The sequence below is a fragment of the Taudactylus pleione genome, unplaced genomic scaffold (genome assembly GCF_031769625.1).
Source record: "Taudactylus pleione unplaced genomic scaffold, aTauple2 ptg000186l, whole genome shotgun sequence".
Classification (NCBI taxonomy): domain Eukaryota; kingdom Metazoa; phylum Chordata; class Amphibia; order Anura; family Myobatrachidae; genus Taudactylus; species Taudactylus pleione.
In genome coordinates, this window is record NW_028284588.1 from 8,305,325 (window position 1) to 8,332,990 (window position 27,666).

Sequence of the window (27,666 nt, forward strand, 5' to 3'; positions counted from 1 at the left end):
TGCAAGTATACAAAATCCCATTGTAATTAGCTTCTATATGGTTGTGCTATCACATTTTCCCATAATTTTGTCTGTTCTATTCTAACTGCAAAAAGCACCATGCAGGAATACTCACTATCCATCTGAACGTTACCTGTAAAACCCAGTTATATCAGAAATAGGGTACACCCACAACTAACTCAGTGTCTGGTGATGGCTAAGAATAGGCTCTTCCCTAAAAAAAATCCAAAAGTATCTATGCAAAATCATTTAAAGGCTGAATACAGGTATCAATTCATTTCCAATAGAACCATTTTTTTTTGTAAAACACGTAGCATCAGAAAACCTGAATGGCACAAGAAAATCATATCTCCCTTTACAGATCACAATCACCTGGGAGGATACTAAACATTATCATGTGCATAAGTGTAACCCATTTTTATCCACTAGAACAGTGATTCCCAAACTGTTCGCCGTGGCACCCTAGGGTGCCTTGGGACACTTGCAGGGGTGCCTCGGGTTAGTTGCCCAGCACCAAAACAAATTATTTGTAGTCAATGTAATGTAAATATGTGGACAAAAAGAAGTGCACACATGTCCACCACCACATAACTGACCATAAGGATAACAGGTAAGCACAATTTACTTCACTTTACTACTTTACTACATTTATTCTGAATAACAAACTTTTGACTTAGGGGTGCCGTGAAAACAATGCTGACACTCTAGGGCGCCGTGATTCAAAAAAGTTTGGGAACCACTGCAGAAGTAAAATATCAGCCATAGGAATCAGTGACCCCTAGTGGTTAAATGATTCTTATAAGGGCCAAATTCAACTGGCCACGAGTTTGCTGCGAATTGGTTAAAATAGATTAAATACTCTTAAGAGGGGTATCCACTAGACGATAAAGTTGAACGATAACGATAAAATCGTTCGATAATCGTTTGAAAATTTGGTCTTTAAAGGTGCCTACACACTAGGCGATCAGGAAAGACAGTACGATTACGACATTGTAATCGTACCATCGTTCCTGATCCCCTGTAGTGTCTGCACTGAACGATCAGTCGTTCAGTGCAGGCACACTCCATCATTCCTGAACATGCCAATCTGTCGTTATCGGCAGATTGTGCTGCATGTTCAGGCGATGGACAATGTCGGAAACGACCAGCGGGAGTGCGCATCGCTGGTCGTTTCTGACATAAAAGTGCACGATTTGTGCACGATTACTGAGCGATTGCATGATTACGATGTTGTAATCGTGCAGTCGCTCAGTAATATCGCCCAGTGTGTACGCACCTTTAGACATCTTTTAGACATCTATCATTGGGCCTGATTCAGACCCACTCGCGAGCGGCTGTCCGCTCGCAAGTGGGTCGATGTTCTGCACTGAGCATGCGCACGACGGCGGGAGCTCCGTCGTGCGCATGCACCAGACGCGACGAGCAAAGGAAAGTCTGTGTCTGATCAAAGGGGGCGTGCTGTCGATGTTGATTGACAGCACGCCCCCTTTGGTGGGTGTGCCGGGGGCGTGCCTCCCTGACGGGGGCGTTCCCAAGGGAACGCCTACCGTCAGAAGCCGGCCCACTGACATCACTAGTGATGTCAGTGGGAGTGATTTTGGCTCTGATAGAGCCAAAATCACTCCGGGCCTTGCGGTTGAAAACCTCAACCGCAGGCTCCGGCTCGCAGTTTCGATGGTCGCGATGGTCACGACCTTCGCGGCCATCAAACTGCACGCTCGTATAGGCTGTGGGTGGTGACCCACAGCTATACAAGCGTCCTGGAGGACGCTCCAGAATTATGGAGGGCGGCCCTCATTCAGAGCGTGCGCTCTGCTCAGAGCGTACGGCTCTGAATGAGGGCCATTATTCACAACATTTTTCTATTCAGTTAGAAAACTGAGTTAACATGGGTTTTAATGGTAGAAATCACAGCATCTCCAGGGTAGGTGGAAAGTAGTAAATGACATTTTGTATCTTTTGCAATAACCAGAATGAATCACAATGTATAATACACATCAATAAACAATTAGGGGCAGCTTCCATAAGAGCTGATGCAGCAGTAAGGGAGCAAAGATGCTGCTTAGTAAAGGGAGAAATCCTTTTATAAGACATAACTTATGTTAATATATAGATACATTTCTGTAAATAAGTTCTGTATAAATAGGTACAACACTGACTGTTAGAACACTTGTGCATAATGAAAACTGTTCACACATATATGATTGTTATGTGTTTTACTTTACAATGGGTAGAATAGTACATGGAAAATAATATGCCTGGCCTTTGCTGCATACACATGGTACAACCTGCACAACTAAAGATATCGCTGATAGATTTCCCTCCAACTTTCTGTAGGGCAGGGCAAACAATTTTGGGTGTACACACTGATAGAGATCTATGGCCCTCATTCAGAGCCGCTCGTTAGCGGCAGTACGCTCGTTCCGAGCGATGTTTGCACATCTGCGCATGCGTACGGTTTTTAGTACGCATGCGCGAACCAGTCAGTGCGGCCGAAAATCGTTGGTACGCAATATAGCGAGGGCCTGCTATTTTGAGTGACAGAATGAGGCGTATGTGGGTGGTAACAGGGGAAGGTGCTTGAAAATGGGGAGTGGAGATCCGAACGCAGGCGTGCTTAAAGGTCAAAACGGGCGTTTTATGGGTGTGCATATTTAAAACAGCAGCGTCATTGACCACGTCACTGGGTTATTTTATAGCCAGAACTGCTCGCAAATTTGTGGTAGCAAACACCAACCACAAGAATAGCGAGCAGTTCATACGCTGGTCGATGTACTCGATTAATCTAATAAATAGCGGACATGACGTAGGATGCGAGCGGCCAGGGGGCGTTTTTAACAAATAAACGAGCGTATGTTTTGCTCGCTCGTTCAGACTTAGAGGTGTGAACAGACTGCAATGTGCGTACGGATCATTTGAATAGCCACCCCTTGTTTTTAAACGAGCGACCACAAATAGCGAACGGCTCTGAATCAGGCCCTATGATTGATATCTATGATAGATATTTCAGTGAAGTCATCTCTTAACATGGAAATCGTGTTGAAATCGTCCAAGTTGGCCTGCATGTACGGTCGACCATAGATATCGCTATCGTTCATGCGGGAACACGCATCATTGGTCAATCGTTCACTGCATAAAAATGAACAATATGAACGATTTATCATTGAACAATATCGTTATCGTTCAGGAAAATCGTCCCGTGTGTATGCAGCATAACCTAATCCTGCAGTGAGTGTGCATTAAGATGAATTGTTATTTGCATAGTTCCTTCAAGGAACAAAACTAAAGGTGGTGCAAAGATGCAGCTACTGCAAGGCCCAGAGGTAAGGGTGCCCCCTCTCTGAGTCCTGCGTTCCACCGTGATGCCACTGCTCTGCTGTCATTGCACTCCCACAATTCACCTGTGCTTCTTTGGTTATTACAATTATTATCTTTTATTTATAAGGTGCCACAAAGGTTCCATACAAGGGGAAGAGTAGTACAAGAAGTACAATTGCAGACAGCAAATACAATCGTACAGATACATAACGTGAGCATTTAGTATAATTATGTAGAGAAGACAAAGGTTAGAATTAAATAAAATGTGTTTGAAGGGCACAGCTGAAGGCTGGATGAAAGTGTAATGGAGTGAGGGCATTTCAGAGCAACCCGGGAGATTCTGACTGTGAGAGTGGGAATTGGTGATCAGGGAAGTGGGTGGGGGGCAGAGCAAAGAGGGTGGGAGGGATTAGGTGAGGGGATGAGGCTGGAGATGTAGGGATGAGAAGTGAGTTTCAGAGATTTGTAGGTGAGACCATGAGAGAAAAGTTGAAATATAATTCTGAGTGGTGTAGGGAGCCAGTGGAGTGACTAGCAAAGACAGACAGCAGAGGAAGAGCAATGGAAGAGGAAAATAAGGTAGTCAGAAGAGTTGAGGTCAGACTGGAGAAGGGCGAGATGAGAGTTAGGAAGGCCAGAGAAGAGCAGATTAAAGTAAACAAGGCTGGAAATAATGAAGACATGACTGACAGTTTCAATAGCAAACAGGTTGAGGAAGGTCTGTTTTTTAGATATATTGTGGAGGTTGAAAAGGCAAGATTAAAGGGTAGACTGACACACTAGGTTATATAGAAGGGTAACATTCTAATTACCCTGGGAAAGGACAAATGACATTACATAATAAATGTTTGAGAGGCCTGTGAGGGATACCGGGCTAATGTTTTGCTCTTTTTAACTAATTCAGAGCTCGTAATTTACCTGAGGAGGCATTATGTGCCCCTTGGGGGACCCTGCTACCTCCAAAATCACTTATGCAAACAACCATGAATATACAAGATTAATGGGCTATAATCACAGTCTCCTTCGGAGCTCTGTATGGTCACAGAACCACACAGTCTTGACTCCTCTGATGGAAGAGCAAGGACCAAGTTTAAAATTCTCCTGCTTTTGGCAGGTCCACAAAGAGGCTTTGATACCTACACAGGCAATATTCTGGATCCGTTCAACAGGAGTAATGACCCCTTGTCAGCTTGTCCCAGTAGATGAAAGAATAAGGACCCGGTGGCTGGGCTCCCTCTTTTAAGATATATTCGCATCCCAAAGTGGTGTGGCTTTTATGGGGCCAAGGCTAAACAACACTTCCCCGTTAGACTGGGTACCTGCTGAACAGAGGGTGGATAATGAGCCTCCCTAGGTACCCTAAGAAAAAAGCCTCAAAGAAGTCTGGTCCAAGTTAAGAATCAAAGGGCTCCCATTTGCTTGCACATAAATTATAATCCATTTAAGTCTCTGTCCTATTTTAGGAATAACTGCTGAGTGAATTTTCGCCAGAAACTGGATACAGCTGACTGGTACTTCTGGCTCATCATGGTCAACCACTTGTGGAGGATATCCTGCTAAGTCTTTGTCTAGCATCCAGCGCATATTTGTTATGGGTGAACAGATCTCTTTTAGGGGATGTGATGGAGATGTGTAGGTGGAATTACACCATATCTATTGGATGTTTAAGAAGTAAAGAAGTTATAGTGTATTTTGAGGCAATTAATAGAATATGAATGGGCAATAAGTTGTGAGGTCAAAGAGGAGTTTGGGAAAAGAAGAAAACAAAGGTAAAAAAAAGGCAAAGAAGTGATAAAAAAATTGCCGTGTCTGGGTTTAGCCTGCTGCTGAGAAATTGTATCATTTCTTTCCATAGGGCAAAGATTATGCCAGAAAGTTAAATACTGTCATTTCTGTGTTTTATTTTGGTTTTATTTCAAAAACTGTTAATTGCTATGTATCTCCATTTGCATAGCAGTTTTACCAAGTACAGTATCATTGTGACTAATTGGTGTCATATAAATCACATTTAATAACATTCTGTCTTTGTTGTTCTTAGAATAATTTATACTCAAATTGTCTTGGTGTTTACGGCACTCCATTTTTGCAAAGAATATTTAATTACGGTAGCTTTTGATTAAATTGAGTTTTGATTGCATGTTGGTACGTTGGGAATAAGATATATCTGGCTTTTGACCAGGGACTGGTAAAAGGCTGCTAAAAAGGTAGCATGTAAAATCATTGTCATTAATAACGTGTGGTCCTCTTTCATTATGAATTTATTTATTTCTCACATATGTATACGTAATCATAGCCATATTTTAAAAGGAAACCAGAGATGTTTCAAACTGCACATGCCTTTCTTAATAACACAAAACTATTTGCTTCCTGTTATTGATTACATTATTATCAGACACAGCAGGATTTTTCTCTTGGAAATCTATATCAACATATAGCATAAATAAAGAAACCTTTAACAATGGTTATATCATCTTTAATTTTGTTTCAGAGTATACATATTGACACCCTCTTTACTACAGTAAGCATTATTTCCCCCACAATGACAATATACAGTTGCAAACTGGATGTATTGTACTTCTGCTGACAATGGTATTGCTTCTCCCTGTGTGATTTTAAATATTATACTCATATATTTTCAAAGAATAAAACACCATATGCCATACCTGCAAATTACCACAGTTGCTAGATGCTCTGGAAATGTAAACCTAACATCAGCTCCTTGGAACTTTATTGAAAGTTATTTAGAATTTCCAGTCTAAACTCCATCAAGGACCAATCACTCTCAGTGCGCTCAGCATAACTCTAGCTAATCAGGAGAATATACCTTAAAACTAGCAGGGGGGAGATGGAGCAACATAAATATATAATGAAAAGGAACATAATACGGTGCTACAAATCAGCCAAGAAGACAAAATAACTGTAATAAAAAAACTGAATGCTAATTAACCAGACATCATGATATTTATAGCTCCAATGAAGACATAAAGTTTATTGGGGAGTTTTAATTTTTTTGCTTTAACCTACTTGTTAGTGTCTGCACTATTCTGTAATGCAATCAGTGTTTGGGGCATGAGAGGCCAACAAAGACCTGGGGACTATTGCACACTTCAAATGAAAGTCTTTTATTTGCAGCACTAGTAATTTGTGTTCTGCGTTTCCAGTAATCTAAAATATGGACATAGTTGTGGAAATTTAGATGAATATTGGGAAGAAGATAAAGTTAAATTTCTCACATTTAAGTCCTGTTGGAACACCTAAATATCGCTGTCCAGCAGTAAGTCCTCTGGCAGTATAATGACATTGTGAACAAAGCACATGCACATAATGAAGTACACTAATCCATACCTTCAGGGGGAGGACCTCTTTGTTAATCCCAAAGAAGTATGCCATGGCCTGTGTCCAAGAGCAGAGACCCGCTACATTGCCACACACTCTTTTGGCAGATTCAAGATTATAGTCTTCCATGTCCAGGTACGGCTGCAGCAGTTCAACCATTTCCTCAGTGATAGAGTCCTAAAACATTATACAGTAGGTAGAAAAAGAAAATTGAATATTCAGAAAGAAAACTAGGGTTTCATTGAGATTGAACATAAAATTAAAAGATGTCCAGCTATAATGACCGAGACACAAAGAGCAATACAAACAATGGAAGTCATACTTACACATTCCCCAGTAGGTGAACTGCTGATATGAAATGTGACCAACTATTTCACAAATATGATCCCTGGTTTCCAGACAATATTTTTTGGTGTATTTGGGGGAAAAAATTTCGATTTGCTAAACTTATGTGGCTTTAAAAATCACTGCTCTCCTAGCCTTTTTTCGTTCTAAGGTTTAGGACATGTATATATCCCAAGTAATGATAATGTAGAAATGGGTCCTCATCATTGCTGCACTGCCCATCTGGCTCTGCTGGCAAATGCCAGAGTGGCCAGATGGGACGGTCAGGTGTTAAACCCTGCCCAAACAGCTCCGCCTCCCGGCAAATCTGTTTGGCTGGAACACTGAAAGACAGGGCTGTGCCGCGAGGCCAACCCCTCATGACTCATGGCACGCCCTGTAAGACATAACCACACCCCTTTTGTAGCGAGGTCACATCCCCTATGCAGGCATGCGCACAGGGGAACTGCAGGGTAGCTGAGTAGCACCAGTCCATCCCTGGTCCCCATACACCTAACATTAATACTCAATACATGCGGCTCAAGACACCTGGCGCAAGAGGTGTAGCATTTTTTTTGTATCTTTGTCACTAGAATGATCGTCTTAGTCGCATCACAGTGGTGTGAAACTGCTTCACAAAACTGTACTGATTAATTTGATATGTAACACTTGTATATCTGTTTGCGACTGAGTCTGAATCTACAACAGAACTGCGACTAAATGCACATTCAAGTAAAACAGAGTCAAGCGGGACCTAGTGCGCCGAGAAGGGCAATCTATAATGATTTTGTTATTTGCCCCTGGACTTATTATTTGACTCTGACCCATCTCCACTTTTGCCCTGGACTTGGTTTTTTCATGTCTACCATTCCATTCATTAAACAACCCAAGTTTTTCTACAGTTCTGATTTTGTGTCCCCTCCTGTATCCACCCCGGGTCCACAAAAAAACCAACCAATGACAGTTTGCACTGGCCTAATGGATTTGGCCAATGGACAAGAGTCCAGAACAGTTCTTCTTCAGGACATAGCTACCCGACTGGGTACAGCACAGCAACAAATGGCCCAGTTCCTACAAGAAGTAGCCCACCGGCAATATACACTGCAGGCCTCACTGACCTCCACTAGATCCCCTGTGAGCAGTTCCTCATCTACATCTACCTACCCCAAGTAGATTCGTCGGGAACACCAAGCTATGCAGTGTATTTATAAATCAGTGTGATGTACATTTCAACCTACAGTCCTCCAACTTCCATACCTCTAAAACTAAAGTGGCATATATTGTGTCTTTGTTATCCGGCCCAGCCTTGGACTGGGTTTCCCCACTCTGGGAACGCTCTGACACCATTCTGGATGACTATTCAGTGTTTCTGACCTCTTTTAGGAGGAAATTTAACTAACGAGGGAGAACTACTTCTGCAGCATCTGCTATTACGCGCTTGAATCAAGGCACTCGTTCTGTCAGCCAGTACGTCATTCAATTTCAAACATTAGCATCCAAGCTAATGTGGATTGAGGAGGCCCTAACATCAGCCTTCTGGCACGCACTTTCTGATCGTATTAAAGATGACCTTGCCACTCGAGATTGCCCTACCAAGTTAAATGATCTTATCTCCCTGTGTAACAAAATGGATCTTCGTTTTAGGGAATGTCAAGCCGAGAAGCTCAAAACCGTCCGTCCTAGATCGTTCCCGGCTACCCCATCCGCTCCTATCCCTCCTGCACCTACCGATGAAGAGCCTATGCAGGTCAACCATACCTGTCTCTCCAGAGAAGAACGCCTGAGGTGTCGCAGAGAGAATCTCTGCTTGTACTGTGGAGAAGCAGGACATCTTGTGGCTTCTTGTACCTGCAGGCCAGAAAACTCCTGCTCCTAACTAACTACGGGGACACCCAGGTAGGAGTAATACTTCCATCCCCTAAAAAAAGAAAGGACTCTTAGCTATCCTTAGCCATAGACTATAAACATGGCCCTGTTTTTGTGCCAGCTCTTCTGGATTCTGGTGCCACAGAAAATTTCCTGACCTCCCAGATGGCTGATCAACTTCATGTACCCTGTGAGAATTTAAGTCTTCCCATCACTTTGACCTCCATCGATGGGGGACCCATTTGTAAAGGAATTGTGACCAGGAAGTCTCCTCTATTGGTTCGCATTGGAGCCTTACACTCTGGGTATAATCAAAAAGCAGATTTTCTCAAAGCATCTCATGACGTTATACTTGGCTTCCCCTGGCTTCACAAACATAACCCAAGGATTGATTGGAATACCATGCAAGTAATGTCCTGGAGTGAGGAGTGTCAGAGGTCTTGCCTACCCAAGATTTGACCTGTGAGAGAGATAAAAATCTCTGAAGAGTCGTGGATTCCTGTGGAGTATCGATCCTTCGCAGATGTGTTCTCTGAGAGAAAGGCCAATATTTTGCCTCCACATTGGGACTGGGACTGTCCTATTGAGTTAATTCCAGGTAAAACTCCTACACGAGGGCGAACCTATCCCTTATCGGTACCAGAGACCAGTGCCATGTCAGAATACATTTCAGAATACTTGAGAAAAGGCTTTATAAGACCTTCTACATCACCTGCCAGTGCGGGATTCTTTTTTGTTTCCAAAAAGGATGGGTCTCTCAGACCTTGCATTGACTATAGAGGACTGAATGACGTTACAATTAAGAACAGATATCCTCTACCTCTGAGCTGTTTGATAGAGTTAAAGAATCCACCATTTTTTCTAAAGTAGACCTGAGAGGAGCCTACAATCTTATTAGAATCTGGGCCGGAGACGAATGGAAAACCACGTTCAATACGCGTGATGGGCACTTTGAATACCTAGTTATGCCCTTCGGGCTCTGCAATGCACTTGCCATTTTCCAAGGGTTCATGAACAAGATTTTTAGTGATCTGTTGTATGTTTCCGTGGTGGTATATCTGGACAACATTTTAATTTTTTCATCCTCTCTTCAGGAACATCACAGTCATGTCAAAGAAGTCTTGTGGCGATTGAGACAGAATAATTTTTACTATAAACTGGAGAAATGTGTCTTTAGTGTATCCATTCCTTTTTTGGGATACGATATTTCTGGTTCTGGTTTGGAGATGGACCCTCAGAAGGTCCAGGCAATCCTGGATTGGTCCCGACCTACCTCCTTGAAAGCCATTTAGAGACTCCTCAGGTTTGCCAACTATTACCGACGCTTCATCAAGGGATTCTCCTCATTGGTTGCTCCAATTACCGTTTTGACATGCAAAGGTGCTGATCCATCCCGAAGGTCTCCTGAGGCTGAGTCTGCCTTCCAGCTTCTGAAACAAGCCTTTGTATCCGCTTCGGTTTTGAGACAACCTGACATTGACAGACCATTTATTTTGTAGGTTGATGCCTCATCAGAGGCCGTTGGTGCTGTTCTCTCTCAGAGATTCGAAGAAGGTAAGATCGACCCATGTGGGTTTTTCTCAAAAAAATTTTCACCTGCAGAGAGAAACTACGCCATCGGAAAGCAAGAGTTGCTGGCAGTCAAATTGTCACTTGAGGAGTGGCGATACTTATTAGAAGGTGCCAAACATCCCTTCATTGTCTTCACGGACCATCGAAATCTACTCTTCCTGAAAAACATACAGTGCGTTAGCCCTCACTTGGCTTGTTGGACAATCTTCTTTCCCCGCTTCAAGTTTACCCTTACCTATCGTTCTGGATCCCTCAACCAGAAAGCAGACGCACTTTCCCGTTCCTTTCCTACAGACAATAATCTGGATCTACTCCGGAAGTCCCCCATTCTGAATTCTAAAGTTTTTGCTACAATTAAATTGCAGCCTCCTACCGGGAAAACATACGTAGCTCCTGAGTTGCGAAAACAGCTTTTAACCTGGGCACATTCATCTCGTTTATGCCGGACATTCGAGCACTCATAAGAACCTGGAGTTCTTGCAACGTTCCTACTGGTGGAGTTCATCGCTTCATGTACCCAGCACAAGACTCCTCGTCAAGTACCTCCTGGAGAATTGATACCTCTTCTGGTTCCTTCCTGTCCTTGGTCTCACCTATCCATGGATTTTGTGACAGACTTGCCTCATTCCAATGGGTATACCATCATCTGGGTGGTGATTGACCGGTTCTCTAAAATGGTCCATTATATACCACTCAAGAAGTTGCCTTTGGCTCCGGATCTGGCTCATCTTTTCATCCTCCATATCTTCTGTTTGCATGGGCTCCCACTGGAGATAGTGTCTGACCATGGGGTACAGTTCATGGCAAAGTTCTGGAGGGCTTTATGTTCCACCATGCAAATCAAACTGAACTTTTCTACAGCCTATCATCCTCAGAGCAACGGTTCCACTAAGAGGGTGAACCAGGACCTTGAAACATTCCTCCACATGTCATCATCACAAGATAACTGGTCAGAGTACCTTCCGTGGGCCGCGTTTGCTCACAATTCCTCATACTACTCGTCCTCTGGTCAGTCTCCTTTCTTTGTTGTTTTTGGTCATCACCCAAGGATTCCAGAATTCCAAAGTCTGCCTGTCTATGATGTTCCAGCCGTTAATTCCACCATACAGGATTTTGCATCCATTTGGTCTCAGGTCCATGCTGCTTTGCTGAAAGCTTCTTCCATGTACAAGAAGGGAGCTGACAAGAAGCGCAGGGTGGTTCCCAGAATGGTAGTCAGTGACCAGGTGTGGCTCTCTACCCGTAATCTTCGCCTTCGTGTTCCCTCTATGAATTCACACCTCGCTTCATCGGACCCTTTGCCATTATTGAGGTGATCAACCCCGTGGCCTACAGACTGCAGCTTCCCTCCTATCTCCGAGTTCCTAATACCATCCATATCTCTCTCCTCAAGCCTCTCATCCTCAACATATTCCTAAAGGTCCTGCCTACTCCCCCTAGGGTCCAGACTGAAAAGGGAGTTGAGTTTGAGGTCAGCCAGGTTCTGGACTCTTGCGTCCGGCATGGACATTTGCAGTAACCTTCTGGATTGGAGAGGTTATGGCCCAGAGGAGCACTGCTGGATCCGAGTAGATGACGTCCATGCTCCTGCATGCAGTTTTCACTGGGACAATCCCGACAAGCCCAGAAGGTGTCCTGAGGCCACCCGTAAGGAGGGGTACTGTCACGACCAGGGGTTCCTACCGGTAAGTCCGCGGTCTTTGCCCGTTAGGGCGCTCTGCCGTGGGCCATCCGGTGGCGGTGCTAGAGTATGGAGACTGGCACAGGGTGCATCTGGTTGTTCCTTGTTGGTAGGCTGTGCCAGCATGAGAGTGTTGCACAGTGTTCCCAAGTTGCAGTTCTATGGGCACCGCCATCTTGCATTGGGCCATGTGACCTAGGGAACCAATCCCCTAAAGGTCAGCTGTTCTGTTCGGCCAGTCACGCTCTGCTGCTGGGGATTTACGGGAGTTCACAGCTTCTTTACATTACCAGTGCAACGTGAATCAGCAGAGTCTGGTCACACTTATCTGAGCTCCTCTACGCAGCTGACTTCGGTTCTGCCTAGCTCCTTGCCGGTTCCAGGTAGCCTCAGGATTCCCAGCACCTACCAGCAACTCCTCCTCCCGCTACTGTTGAAATCCCACTCACCAGCCAGACTACCTTCTTACCACATCACCCCTGTCTACAGTTTATTTCCCTCTGGACATACGTAATCATTATAGCTCCACTCCTGTTACCTTCATTCTGGATTTTATTATTTGCTGCTGGACTGATTATTTGACTCTGACCCATCTCCACTTTTGCCCTGGACTTGATTTTTTCATGTCTACCATTCCATTCATTAAACAACCCAAGTTTTTCTACAGTTCTGATTCTGTGTTCCCGACTGTATCCACCCCAGGTCCAGAAAAAAAACAACCCCTGACACATGCGTTTTAAAATTTGTCAATAATTATATAATAATAAAATCTATAGTGCAATCTCAGAATGTATGTGACCTGTTTACAATGTTACACATATAATACATATTGTGTCTACTTCCGTGTACATGATAAATACACAGAAATTTTAAAAATACATAACATGATTAACGTATGTTATTACCTATTTTAATGTGTATTTGCTCTCTTTTATCAATGCTATGAAATTATATTTATTTATTATTTATTACCGGTTACTTATACAGCGCATACATATTCCGCAATACTTTACAAATAATATTTGGCTATTCACATCAAGGGAACAATCTGAGATATAGTAAATAGACTAATATGTAATTGTAGGGTAATACAAAGGGTTTGGCATAGCTCAAATATGTACATTTGTCATCACTGAATGGAATTTTCTCCACATTTTAACTTTGTCATGAAAAATAAGTATTCAACCCCATTATGAGACATGGTGAATATTTACGAATGTATACTTGTAATTTTCGATGACAAAGTTTAGTAGAGTCGACTATCAAGTCAACAAACAATGATTTATTTTATTTCCATTACACTACAAACAGTTTCTTTTTAATTACATGTTGTTATGAAATTAAGTATTTCCAATAACCTGATTACATAATCAATCTTGCTAAAGAAGCTGTCCAAGGCACCGTTCTGATCCATGCACTGATGCTTTTATAATAAGAAACAGCAAATTTATCGATTTCAACATATTCACTTACAGTATATTATCCCAAGGAACATTAAGCTCTTCAGTTTCTATTTTACCATTATATGGTGCTTACTGCAGTGCAAACGGTCATTCTTTAGTTTGCTCTTTAATGTCAAAGGGGGCAATACCTACAATGCACTAAAATAGTAAAATTGTACTAAAAATATTCACTATAATTCAATACATTCAATACATCTCTTTTTATTATAGACTGCTACCCCAAGTTAAGCCCTTTGCCCGCCCATGACTGAAAAATTCTATGGATTGGAGGTCTTGAGGTGCGCCAATACAATTCATTTATAATAGTTCAATAGCGCCTTAGTTGTCCTGTTAAGTATTTCCAGTGTTCTTTTGTTGAAGTTGGAGGATAAGGTTCTTCTCATTGAAGTTGTTAAAGTTGGAGGATAAGGTTCTTCTCATTGTTTCTACAATGAGACCCGCACACCAAAGTTCACCCAAAATTGCAGTCACCAGTTTCTGTATACATGATTCATAATTGTAATTTATTATAAAAAAGTTAAAAATCTTACATATTGCCTGCAGAGTGGCCTCTATGGGCTAGATGTTAATAACTAGATGTTCCTCCCCTTCCAGAGTATAAGCTCTTTAACAGCAAGTTAGCCCACCTGCGGTCACTTTTGCATTATCACCCAACGCGTTTTGTCAAATATCAACTTCTTCAGGGGTGTTTAATATCCAAACGGATATTCCTAATGGATATTTCAATACTTTATCTGACAACCACTGGCTTAAATAAGTCACTCCTTTTCAATATACTTAATTACCAGTGTTTCATTCATCATGGTTTTGAATTGGTATTTCTGAAATGTACTCAATCCAGTGAGGATGACTATTCTCAGCATGTGTGCTCAGGGCCTGCTTCATTACGGATCGCAACTTCAAATGCAATAGTGATTATGCATGCAGTTCAACTGCGATAGTATGCTAATTCATTGCGATTGCAGCACTACATAAGGACGCCCACTTTACCTTACACACATCCATGTTTGCACAAGCTCTGACCATACTCAGAAATTGCTAACTTTAGCGCAAGCTATCAGGCCTTACAGTGGATAATTTATGCATGCCCATTCAACGGCGTTCAAATGCACTGGAGCGCCTGTGATTCCCCGACCACCCCCCTGTCACCACCCACAAACTGCATTTCCTGTCAATCACTCTGCAATGGGTCTGCGTAGTCAATGCAAAACCCAGTCTCAATCGCAGTGGTCAGTTCGCACACTGCAATGCATACGCATGCGCAGTATGCAACAATCGGGCATTTGCGTGCGTATAAGCAACTGCGTTCCTTGTTGAATCAGGCCCTCAGTTCCTTTGTCAGGCAGTTCCCTTGTCAGGCAGCAAGCAACTGTGTGCATTTGTTGCAGCACAAAAGCAACTGTTTGTAATTTTTTTGCAACAGAGAAAGTGTTATTGGGAAACATAGGTGTTTTTTTCACCTCTCTCTCTTCTCTGTCTTGTTAAGCCTGGGTGTGGTGTAGTTACCTGAGCACAGGACAGCGAAGGAGAAGTTGTTCCTGTGTGTAATCTGTATAAACCCAATATAAACCCAATTAAAGGGTAAGGTTTTTTTGTGCCTGTTGTTCCTCCCCAGGAGGTAATAAGCAGCAGGTGCTGCCGGACAAAATTATGTTAGTATCAAAAAGATTGGCTTGGTGGTGCATGTTAAGAGAGGCCCAATTTCCTTACTCTGTTGGCTAGATAGCAAGATGGAATCGGTATGAAATACCGCTGGCCGCAGCGGCACCCCGACACTGGAACAGATCCTGGCAGTGGCAGCCCGACAGCGCTGGAAATCCCGATCGTCGTAAGGTAAGTAATGACTAACCTAACCCCCCAAACCCTAACCCTCCTTAGGGGTGCCTAACCCTAACCTCCCCCCCATGTGCCTAACCCTAACCCCCCCTTCCCCGCTGCCTAAACCTAGGTCCCCTGGGGGAGTGCCTAACCCTAAGTCCCCCATGGGTGCGCTAAACCTAACCGTCCCCCCAGCGGCTGTCCGCTCGCGGCCCCCGGGAACCCTTCGATCGGGATGCCGGGCGCCGGTCTCCCGGCGTCGGTGAAATGAGTGGCGTCTACATCTAGACGCCGGGCATTTCACCCTTGCCGGGATATGACAGTCGGGAAGCCGGCTGTCGGTATAATGTCATCCGGCTTCCCGATTGCATCCCAGCAAGATGGAGGAAATCCTCTGGGCCTTAACTAATGTGGCCACTGTGCAACAGGCTCAGCAAGGCCAAATGCTTAACTGTCCCTGAGGCCCAGGTGGAGAGCAACAAGTTGTTGCATACAGAGCTCAGTCAGCTCCGACTGGGTTAACATGGGCCTCAGGGGCGTTTCTAGAGAGGAGGGGGCCCGTGTGCAGTCTCCGACACAGGCCCCCAGAGTCTATAGAGTATGCACAGGTCACAGGGAAAATGGCCGTGGCAGCCATTTTCCCTGTACTGCGCATGCGCAAAAGACAGGAAAATGGCCATGGCGGCCATTTTCCAGTAGTTTTTACATTGCTGGACCCCCGCACCGACATGGGACTCCGGAGAGGTAGGTAATACTATGGGTGCAAGGTGTGCGGTGCGGGGCCCCCCTGGACCCAGGGGCCCATGTGCCCCGCACACCCTGCATCCATTATAGATACGCCCCTGATGCAGAAGATGACACCCTCAGATGATGTTGAGGCCTTTCTGTTGTCCTTTGAGAGGATGGGCACTTATTTTAAATGGCCAATATAGAAGTGGGTGCCAAAATTGGCTTTTTATTTGATGGGTAATGCACAGCGGGCCTATGTGGTTATGCCCAAAGCCCAGACGGCGAAATATCAGCAGCTAAAAGCTGCGATTGTGGGGTGGATAGGGTTGACAGGGCTCGGGAAGGTACAATGTTTTTATGACTGGCGATTTAGGCTGAGTTCCACAATGTGTACTCAGCTAGCCGACCTGGCAAAGTTAACAAAAAGCTGGTTAGAGACCAACTAAGGGCCTGATTTAGAGATGGACACTAATGGTATTTTCACGCAAATAGAGCAATTGTTTTCAAACACGCATGCGTATAAGCAGCACTGCATGTGTGCAGCGATCACATTGCGATTACGGATGCATAGAGGATCCCATCACAAAATGACCGACAGTTTGTCAGCGTTCGTGGGTGGTAACGGGGAGTGGTCAGAAAAACGCAGGCATGCCTGTCCATTTAAACGCTGTTACATGAGTGTGCATAAATTAGCCACTGCGAGTGAATGCGCAACTCTGCATGTCAGAAGAGCTCCCAAGCCTGCGGCAGATGGCCGCTGATGTGCATCGATGTTACCTATATTTACGCAGGTATGCATTGTCGCAGGCAAGGCAGCAGTGGGCGTCCTCATGCTCGGGTGATCCTTGCTAACATTAGCATATTTTTGCTGCTGCTTTGCTTATGAAATCACAGCTGCGATCACATTATCGTCCATCTCTGAATCAGGCCCTAAATTCGAAATTCGAGACAGAATCTTGGAAGTTCTCACAATCGACCTTTGCGTGCGGAACCTAAACCAGGAGCTGCAAAGATGGTTTTTGCATAGCGAACCGCAGTCATTTGAAGAGCTTGCAATAGCAATTGACTGATATTCTAGCTTGGGAAATATGGCCCAGACAGCAGAGAAGGTTGTCAGTTCGATCTTCAGGCCAATACCAGCACAAAATGTTGGCTCAGAGGGCAGAGTGAACCCAGAAGGGTGATTTGAGTGTGGCGAAGAGGGCACTTTCGGAGGAATTGTCCAAATCAGCAGGAACCAATGGATTGTTTGGTGGGATGACTAGGCCCCATGTTCCCTGATTGTTTGATCATGTTTTGACCCATGGGTAGTCCACTGCTGTTCTAGGTGCCATTCCTGATAAAGCAACAGGCTGTGTTGGCAAAGCCGGATTAAGGGGGGCACAGGGGGCTAGCCAGACTCAGATATACCTTGACCCAGTACTTGCACTGCTATCTGATGGAGCTCATTTTTTTTGAGACGATGCGATGGGGACATCTTCGTCTCCTTTTCACACTGGCTGGGGACTGTCACTGCGCTGCCTGCAGTGCTTGATCGGCACTGCGGCACATGCGTGGCAGGCGGCAGCTCCTCAGAGCAAAGCTCTCTGACTTGAATCCGTTGTGTAGCCGGGGCCAGATGCTACTTTTCTGCCTTCAGCTCAGCTCCCAATCACAGCCGGCTCCTGAGCACCGCTGATGGTTAGATCAGATAGTTTCTAGTATCAAACCACTGCGGATGCAAGTTCCTCTGTGTCTACCCTGCAGAGACTGTGACTAGAATGCAGCAGAATCTGCAAGTTAGCAGCCAGTGTCGGTGGGAGGCGGTACACTACACAATGCCAGTGCCATTTGACTTCAGGAGGTGAGTAATGTGGGCACCATGCTCCACTGTCTGTCTGAGAGGTGGACGTCCCTCCAGGGTAATGGCTGCAGTATTATGAACCTACAAATAGGTTTCATAAGTCTTCTCCTGTCTCTCAATGAGTTATGTGCTGCTGAATTTCCTTTATCATCAAACCCGGCCTGATTGGCTACAAGCTAACAGATAATGTATTTAGCTGCAATCAGTGTGCATGAATTTTCATGTACAGTGTGTGTGTGTGTGTGTGTGTGTGTGTGAGTGTATATGTGATATATATATATATATATAAAATTTATAGAAGAGCTCCCCTTCCTGTGTTTGCCCCAGGTCCAAGGACGATTCTACTCCTTTCCAGCCTCAGCTGCCAGCAGCAGCTCTCCCATCAGCAACAAAATTGCTAGCTTCTGCTGGCGACGGAGCCTGGAGGAGGTTTCGAAGTCTGCCCAGAGTGCAGGTAGCACCTGTGCTGCTGCATCATGAAAGTGTTTCGGGGAGGAGGCACACAGCAGGCACAGCCAGGGGGCAGTGCTGACAAGAGGGCCCCTCTGTCTTAATGCCCCAGGCCCCCCAAAAGCTTAATCTTGCCCTGGGTGTTGGAGTTAATGGATACAGGCAGCGAAGTCACCTTGGTGGTCAGCACTCTAGTTCCAGAAGGCCTGACGGTCCGGGTATTGCCAGTAAAAGTCCTATGCATCTATGGGGCCACCAAGGAAATATCACAGTGTCTGTCTTCACGTTAACGTGAGAAGACCAACGGTGCAAGTGGTAGCGGCAATAGCACCAGGGTTGCCATACCACTTTAATCTGGGGCGAGACTTTCGCCTGTATCGGTCCGGACATGCTGGCAACTGAAACACTGGCTGGATGTCTGACCCTACATGATCATGTTACTTACACCCTGGAACCGGAGGGAGAAATCAGGAAGCAGCAATATCTGATGCCTGGGTACCATCATCACATCCAAAAAGACATGAGGAAGAAGGCCTGGTCAGAAAAGGATGTGAAGAAACAGAAACCTTGCCAGCTGGTGGAGAAGAATGGTCTCCTGTGTCCAGGACTGTATCACTCCAAGAGTTTGCGCAAGACAAATTAAATGCAGAATGTCTACAGATATGTTGTGAAAATGAATTGAGTATGGAAGGTTGAGAGACCAGCTGTGAGAGAACCATACTTTATAACAGAAAATAACCTGCTATATAGGGTAGTGGTGGTATAATAGACAAGAGTTAATCAGTTTCTTGGTGCCACGGGTACACGTTCCTTTTTTTATTGGCAGCGGCCAATATAAGTGATAGCACTGGGAGAGGATATAACTCTCAATTGGGTAGGCCAGAGGTTTTATTGGCTGGGCATCCACATGGCGGTCAAGAGATACTGCCAAGCTTGCACAGTCTGCCAACAGACTGTCCTTAACCCCGATTACCGAGCACTCCGGATAACTCTTGCTGTAATCCCAGGTTCGTTAGTAAAGCAACACTTAAAGGAAGCACAGGGATAGCAAAAGAAGGATTACGATAATCACTTCCGGATTACTGTCAGCCATTTTAAATATCTGGGTATTAATATCCCAGTTGCTCTGTCATCCTCATACCATCTTAATTATACCCCAATTCTTTCCCAAGTGGCTAAAGTCCTGGATGGCAGGAAAATAATCTATCTTTCCCTTTTGGATAGAGTAGCGCTAATTAAGAGTGTGGCTTTCCCTAAATTATCTTACCCTATACAGATGCTACCTATTAGTATAACTATAGCAGACGTGTACTAAGCTATTCACTAAATGTTTGTGGAAGGGTGGACACTCTTGTGTGGCTGTGGCTAAATTGCAACTCCCCAGAGACCAATGCTGAGTATTTAACTATTTGTACCCAGCACGATCTCGTTAGCGATGAGACCAGCGGGGGTCCTGGCATTGGCAAGTACATACACACTTGCCGATGTCGGGAGCAACATTGCGATGCCAGGGTCCATGCTGCATTCGGGGCATAGCCCCCGCAAACGATGTCACCCAACAGACCTGCAAGCAGGTCCGAAGGGCGATGTAGCTGACGGTGGGAGTGCACATCATCAGTGACATTGAGTGTACACACTGGACGATGTTGTCGACATGTCAGCCGACTCAGTGGCAAATGCAGGATTTCTAGAGGGGGGTTTCCAAATGCTTGATTTTAGAGTGAGTGTGGCCAGTCCATGAAGAGGGCAGAAATACCACTTATCCAGCTTTAATATGCGTCATACAAAGTGTATTGTGTGTCATAATTCCAGCATATACAGGACCAGAGATCACAGTAAGCAATTAGATGCAGCAGTAGGGCCATCCTGTCTGAGATAAATGTTTTGATTTTTAGATGTGAGCACCATTCCAGGGCATGGGAGCAAGTCCGGGGGTGTCTGGGGGAGCAGCAGAATCACCTAGCACTGCCCTGGACATATATGTAAATATTGGGCTCTATAGCAGTGCATCCCTAACAGTGCATGTTTTCCAAATCCCCTAATTGGTGCACAGGTGTATTTATTACTGGCTAATAGATGTTAAAAGATCCACAGGTGGTGCTATTTATTTCATTTATGATACTGAGAAGAACATGCAGCGCTAGTAAAATTCCATTATATTACTATTTCTATTGTGGTCATGGTGTGGGCTGGGGAGGGGGGTGTCCAGGCAGATGGAAACCCCCCTCTGCTTTTGCCTATGCGACTCAGCCGGATCGGACGCCATATCGTCTAGTACGTACCGGCCATTACACCCATTTTCCAACTGAAGTGGCAATGTTTTCCCCATACTCATCAGCTGCCTTAATTCATGCACCCAAGAAATTGATTAAATCTCATATATTTCATGTTTTATTCCATGATACATATATGGTTTGGAATGCTATTTGTTTAAAACTCTCTAGGCCCTATACTCCATCTAACTATGTCCCATTCACATATAACCGTATGTTCCCCCCAGGGCTGAAAAACCCCATAGTTTCTCAATGAAAATTGTGGGGTATTGCCAGGGTTAAGAATGTGTTCAAACCAGGTGGAGTCGCCCTTCCTTTCAGTGCCCTCAATGCTAATGCTCACATTCCGCACAATTTTACATGTATCTTCAGACCACTCATTATGCCCACTCCATAATGTCACAGCTCTTGACCTTAGACATTACTGCAATGTTGCTTATTCTCATTTTTGTTACCCCCTTCCTTCCCTGTCCTTCCCCCACCTCAACAGACCACAGGAGGGAGGTGACAGGAAAATCAAAACTATATCTGATACAGGACCTCGTCCAAAACTTTAGCTGCAGCGCAACTGCACTTATTTCAGCTTTGCACTGTGACAGAGCTGGCGCTCTCCATAGTAATGCTGAAGCCCTGTCATGGAAATTTGCGCTTCCCAGGGCAGCCAATTCACCAGAGTTGGTGAAGCTAAGACAAGGGGAGCTGGGAAAAGGGAAATCTTTTCAAGATAAAGAGTCCGCTTTTCCAAGTATGGCAAAACTATGAGGAAGGGAATGTGGCAAAGAGGGTCGTTCTGAGGTCCAGAACAGGACTCGCTCCCTAGGACAAGGGGCGAACAGAATTAAGGATCCTACTGTTTCCTACTGGAAAGGTTTTATGCACAGCTGCACTACATGGGTGTGATAGCTTTGGAGTGTGATTAACAACAGGGCAGGGCAGTTGAGTTTTACTAGCAGCTGGACGATAGCTAGTCAGGCTGACTAGTAGCCACACGGTAGCTAGGGCTGGGGGGCATAACTAGTGTCAGGAAGCCATCTCATGTATATGATTGTGCTGTTATAACATTTGAGTAAAGAAGCCATCTGACTGAGCCAACTTGTGTGAATGAAGAGTCATTCCTTGTCAGCAGATTACTACAAAATTGTATATATATATAATATATATATATATATATATATATGTTGGTAGTCTGTTTACTGATATATTTTGTGGATAGCAGTGCTATGTCTAATTCGTGTGAAACTTATCTTTAACTGTAAAGATCTCAATTTCATCTAAACGTAACATAACACCTTCATCCACTCGCCTCTTAAGTTAATACAATGATGCAACCAAAATGAAGGGTGGAGTAAGGAGGAAGAGTAGAGCAATTCACTTTGACTAGTAAAAGGAAGTTGTGGCCTGTGGCAGGGAGGAGTACAGTAGGCAGTGAATCCGCACTCAATGAACCGGTGTCTAACTACCCACCGTAACAGACAGCACCATGCACATTGCACTGGGAAAGGGAGCCATACAGCCGCTGATGCAGCAGCAAGCAGTCAGTCTTCCCTCTTCCTGCCCCAAGCAGCCTGGGCTCCCAGTGACGTCACTGGACCCGTCCCACTGCAATCACTACACAGAGAGGTGGCGAGGACACAGGGACTCAGGCCAGACACAAAAAGTGAGAACAGAGAAGCTGAGAGGGAACACAAAGGACGGTAGGGCAGAAAGAGGGGGATAGAGCAATGAGAGGGGGGAGCAGTATAAATTCCTCCCCCCCCCTTTTCTTTGCATGTCAGTTGTAGTACAGCAACCTGTGTCCTCTCAGCCTATCACACGCTGCTGTGTGCTGGGATGGGTTGCATACAGGGAGACTGCTGCCGTTCTGATCGCCCCAAACTGCCCCTAGCTAAGGGACACAAGGCACCCTCCTCCCATGGAGCTTTCAATAACAGTTTTTTTTTTAGGGGGGTGTAGTCACGCCTGAAATAAAGGTATAGCGGCCTGGCCAGGCTCTCTATTGCCCTGGGCGTGGGTATAGCCAGGATGGTGAACTGGAAGAGAGGGAATGTGGGTGCTTAGAGGCAGTGGCGTCCCTCCCCGCAGTGTCACCTGGTTCAGGTAGGGATGCTGTGCACGTGGCTTAGCCGCTCGTCGATGAAAAGGAGTGTGGCCTCGTGAATATGGGTGTTGCCACTCGGGAAGGGAGCATGTCCTTGCAGCCCGAACTCCGTAGTCCCGACTCCCGTGCATTTTACCGGGGGGGTGCAGCAGGTGCGGACTGCCCTGTGTGCAGTGCCGGCTCCCTCACAGTGTCAGGAGCCGAGTGCTGCACCTAATACTACAGTGCAGCACCTGGCTCCTCTTAGTGAGGGAGAGTCTGCACCTTGGTGTCACCCCTCGGCGAGTGACAGCCGGGTGTGGCCCGCACCCCCCTTGTGACGCCACTGTTTAGAGGTGCTGATCATAGAGTAATGATGTGGAATGATTCAAAAGCAACATTTTAAAACTTCATATATGAGTAAGACAAAGTAAGCCATTTGAATACAGCTTTTTGCCTTAATTGCATCCAAGGTTCTGAGTTGCACAAAATTTGGGAGTTTTATGTAGTCAGAATTTAATGGGTTTTTAAGCATTATTCCAGTTTTATTGACACATACAAGTCATACAAGTCTATTCTGCATTCTTCATATAGCCAAATAAGTTACATGGAATGAAGATGAATGGAGCTCATTGTATACGGATATGTTCCAGTAGAAGATGAAGTTAGCCACCTTGTGTAGATTACTGTGTGTATACTGTGTGTATGTGCATAGGATTCTTTATTTACAATATATTATAATATTACTTTCCTTTCCATTTTCAATGTGGTGAGAGATGGGCGCTTTGAACACTAGCGCTTTTCCAGCCACTTACTTGTTACTTGTATTCTATGACAAGTTACAGGGGCCTGGATGAAAGCTGGAGAAACCTGATAGTTTAATTACGGGATTCCTCTCCTACGTAAAGTGCTGTTCAGCATTATAGAACCACGACTACAGTGCAACAACAAATAGTCATTAGTGCAGAATAAATGAGATACCATGCAGAGGAAACAACGCATAACAATGCAGCCAGAGAAACCACAGTTACATATTAATGCTACCACATGTCATAGATTATTCCTGGGATGGCTGACGGCTCTGCTGGCTTTTCCTAGTTGTGATACGTATTTCTCTTCAGCTATCAACCCGTATTTCATGTGTCACTAATCATTAAACTAGAAATGGCAATTATATTATATAAAATATTAGTAAACAATAATAGATGTGCTAAAGATGTAAGAATATCTTGGACAGATAGCTATAGGTGACTAGTGATGAACCAAGGCTGTGGAAGGGGCCCCTAATGCAGAAATTAGAAAAGGGACCCCAGCCATTTTACACAGACCATAGATTACACCATCTGGGACCGCCAGATATGATGACACATAAAATAGATTATTTAATTTTTACTAAAGTCCCTTTTTTATTCTGGCATCCAAATGTGCTTATTAACCATTCATTTATATAATAAAGCAGTATCATTTTACTTCAAAGCACTTAGATACAATGCTGCTCTCTGGATAAATTACATTTTATTTCACTTTACTTAACTTTTTTTGCTACTAATGGTAAAACAGAAGCAAATACACATACAGAGGATAAGAATATGAACATTGTTCCCTTCAAATACCAAAACATATAACAAAATACTGTAATGACATATACAAAGCATACTGAGTGAATTGAAGGAGGGCAGGGGGTAACAATACTATTTCGAGGTATTCAGCTGTATGTGAACATTTATGTATCAATTTGCAGAACCAGCGTAGACTGAGGGTGAACCACTTGTGAATATGTGAATACCTGTGCCATTTCATACCTTAAAGGTTTAATTTGCTTACCTTTCTAAATTCCAGCAATGAGTTAAGAAATCCTGCATTATTCATCAATTTCAGGGCTTCTGCCCAGGACGGTTTCACACATGGTCGCTCAGGATCAGCTGTCACTATATCAATCTTTCTTTGGAAAAGCAGCAACACACAGTCCATGATTCTCATAATTAAATGAGGAGGTCTACCCAGTTTCCGTACAGTTGATATGTCAGCAGGCTTGATAGTCTGGAAGACATTATGAGAGGCTGTTTCTATAAAACAAATTTATATCTGCCACAAAATCCAATAAGCTGCTACAAGGGACATAGAGATACATTTCTCAATTGTAGTTGGGACTGTGGACCTGATTCAGACCCGCCCGCTAGATGCGTACGCTTGCACACAGCATATGCAAATTCGGCTAAGTGACGGCATGGCAGGCGATCGTATGGCAAGACATAAGCACGGCCACTATGTCTTGGCGTGTGATCGCCCTGTGTATGTAGACACCCACCAGCCTGTTTTATGACTCCCATTTGCGCACGTCATCTCCAAGAAGTGTTTGCAACCATCGGTACATCGGGTACCATCGGACCCATACGCAGTGCTTGTGGTTGACTATACCCTACCTCAAGCACTGCGATCACTTCAGTGTAAAAATCTGCCAGGTGACGTGAACAATGACGCTGTCTCTTAATTATGCACGTCTCTGAAATGGCGTTAAGACGCTCAGGCACGCCAGCGTCCGCATCTCCACTCCCCCGTTTATAGTGGCCAGCCCGTCACCACCCACAAATGGCTTCTCCTGTCGCTCACTCTGCTGGGCTGTCTATGCACAGCGAGCGAAAGGTTCCCAATTTATAGCACTGGTTCGCGCACGTATGAGCAGAATGTGAACATCGACCAGCTACGAGCAAACGCATTTGCGAGCGGGTCTGAATCAGACCCTGTGAAAATAATATAACATTAGTAGAGGTGTGTGTATGTGTGTTTTTGTGTGTGTGATTTTGCACACAGCATATCAATGGAAAAACTGGGACAATGTAAATCATGCCACCAATCTATCCAGACCACGCCCCAGGTCCAACCAGATCACTATTGGCCACCACCGATCGGACTATTGGACATGATTAGGCATGGTTGCTCCTTGCTCAGAGTTATTATGAAGTATAGACTTCCAGGCAAATTATGAATTAACACACACGCACACACATACTCACACATGTATGCAAGAGTACTACAGTCTGAACAATTGTAGAGGGAAACAAATGATCTTCACCTGCAGAGCTGCCTCTGCCTCCTCCAGGGCTGGTCGGGCCACCTCTAGCTTCTCTTCTGCTGAGGCTTTAGAGATAGCGATTTCATCAACAATGGCCTGTGCTTTGTCTTTCACCTTTTGCACCTGCATCTTTACTTTCTCAGCAGCTTGTGCTTTCAGAGTTACTTCCTGCAAAACCTCATCTGCCTTCTTTGAAGCTACAGCAAGGTCTTTCTCTTTAACTGCTAGCTCTTTTGACAACTGACTGACAGACACTTCAGCTTCCATCAATTTTGCAAGACCTGGGGAAAAGATAATTAAAGCACTGAATAAAACACAAAAAACTGAAATGTATGCACATCACAATCCCCAATGTAGGCTACACTAATATAGATATTATAGTTTAGTGGACACCAGTATTTCTATTCTACCCCATGTGATAATCACACTGACAATTCTCCCAAAGCATTGGTTTTTAACCATGTGTTAGATGACGCTGAAAAACTGGAATTGCCAATCACACAAAGAATTCATTCATGGCCCCCATCTCTGGGCACCTATTGCAGTTTCAGGTTCTAGGTGCATGCTAATCTATTAAGTAAATCAATTCTGTATACTGTATAGCCCTCTGAAACATTTGGAACCAATTAAATAAATTAATTAATAAATTAATCAAATTTCCAAATTTATCAGACTAAGCTTACACCTCCAAAGGAACTAATGGGATATGTAAATGTACTCCAAAGGTTGAGTAAATATATTAAGCATTAAATGCTACAATTGAAGTTTTTTGTTGATGCCTGAAACAAATAAAGATAAAAGGAAATGTACCTGTTTTCATGCGGTTGGACAGATTGGCAACATTTTCAAATTTTTCTCCATATATTGCTTTGTAGCCGCCAATGAAGGACAGATATGACTTTGGAGTGACATATGTCTGGCGTCTGTATCTCTCAAAGTATTCAACACACTTTTCTGCCACAATGTCTTGGAATGTTCCCATTGTGTTCACCACACTCCGCTTTACCTCCTCTGTGCATTCTATTTTATAAGAAGCTAAAAAGTGATGGGCCACAGCAACCAAAGCATCTCGTGGCCAACGCTGGAACCAGTCCATTGTACATCCAGAAATAAGGCCAGGAAACTTTAACGCTCTGGTTCTAAATTTTTCCCCAACTGGAGAGAAGCAAAGCACCACGTGCAAGTTACTGCGCACACGAGAGAGGAAGTAATCGTAAAGGTTTTCAGCGGTTGGCGCCCGTCTTGGATACTCTTTCTTCATGACAGGAATTAAGTCTTGTGTGATTTCATCAATCTCATCTCTTGCAAATAAGTTGGACACTTCCCCAGAAGCCAGCACATTATTCATATACTCTAGGAAGGATTCATCCTTAATTTCATTGTCCGTAAATATGAAGGTAATGCCTTTTCCTTTTTGGCCTGCTGTGCGGTATAACAGCTTCAGATCATCCAGAAGGTTATTTGTACCATATGTTCTGCAATAAATTGGATACATCATTTTCTTTTAATTACAACATAAAGCACTGAAAAAAACATAATATCATTGGCTCTGCCTATTTAAACACTAAAAAGCATATTTTCAGGGTTGGCAAACAAGCTACATTTGTGTAGATATCTAAAGCCTCACAACATAACTTTTGTGAGTTAAGTGATTTTGCGCAGTTCTGGATTAATTAGTTCACGGAAGAGCAAAGTTTTGTTTTAAATAATTGTATCACTATGCAGGTTTATCAAGTAGAAAACATGTTTTTGATGCAAATTAGCAATTTATTTTTGCCTGTTGCTAAAAGTGACAGCATATCATATACAACTCCACATAGCGGGCTCTATTCCAGGGGTGGAT

At 44.1% G+C, this 27,666-nt stretch overlaps 1 protein-coding gene across 1 annotated transcript in view; it reads right to left on the minus strand.

Moving 5' to 3' along the window:
• LOC148519646 (dynein axonemal heavy chain 5-like) overlaps positions 1–27,666 on the minus strand; it is a 449,515-nt gene that overhangs the window by 120,680 nt on the left and 301,169 nt on the right. Inside the window, exons 56-59 of the mRNA XM_088476296.1 lie at positions 26,634–27,298; positions 25,824–26,104; positions 24,575–24,790; positions 6,664–6,831 (exon numbers count right to left, since the gene is read on the minus strand). Coding sequence (XP_088332422.1) covers positions 6,664–6,831; positions 24,575–24,790; positions 25,824–26,104; positions 26,634–27,298 — 1,330 coding nt within the window. The remainder of the gene's footprint in view (positions 1–6,663; positions 6,832–24,574; positions 24,791–25,823; positions 26,105–26,633; positions 27,299–27,666) is intronic.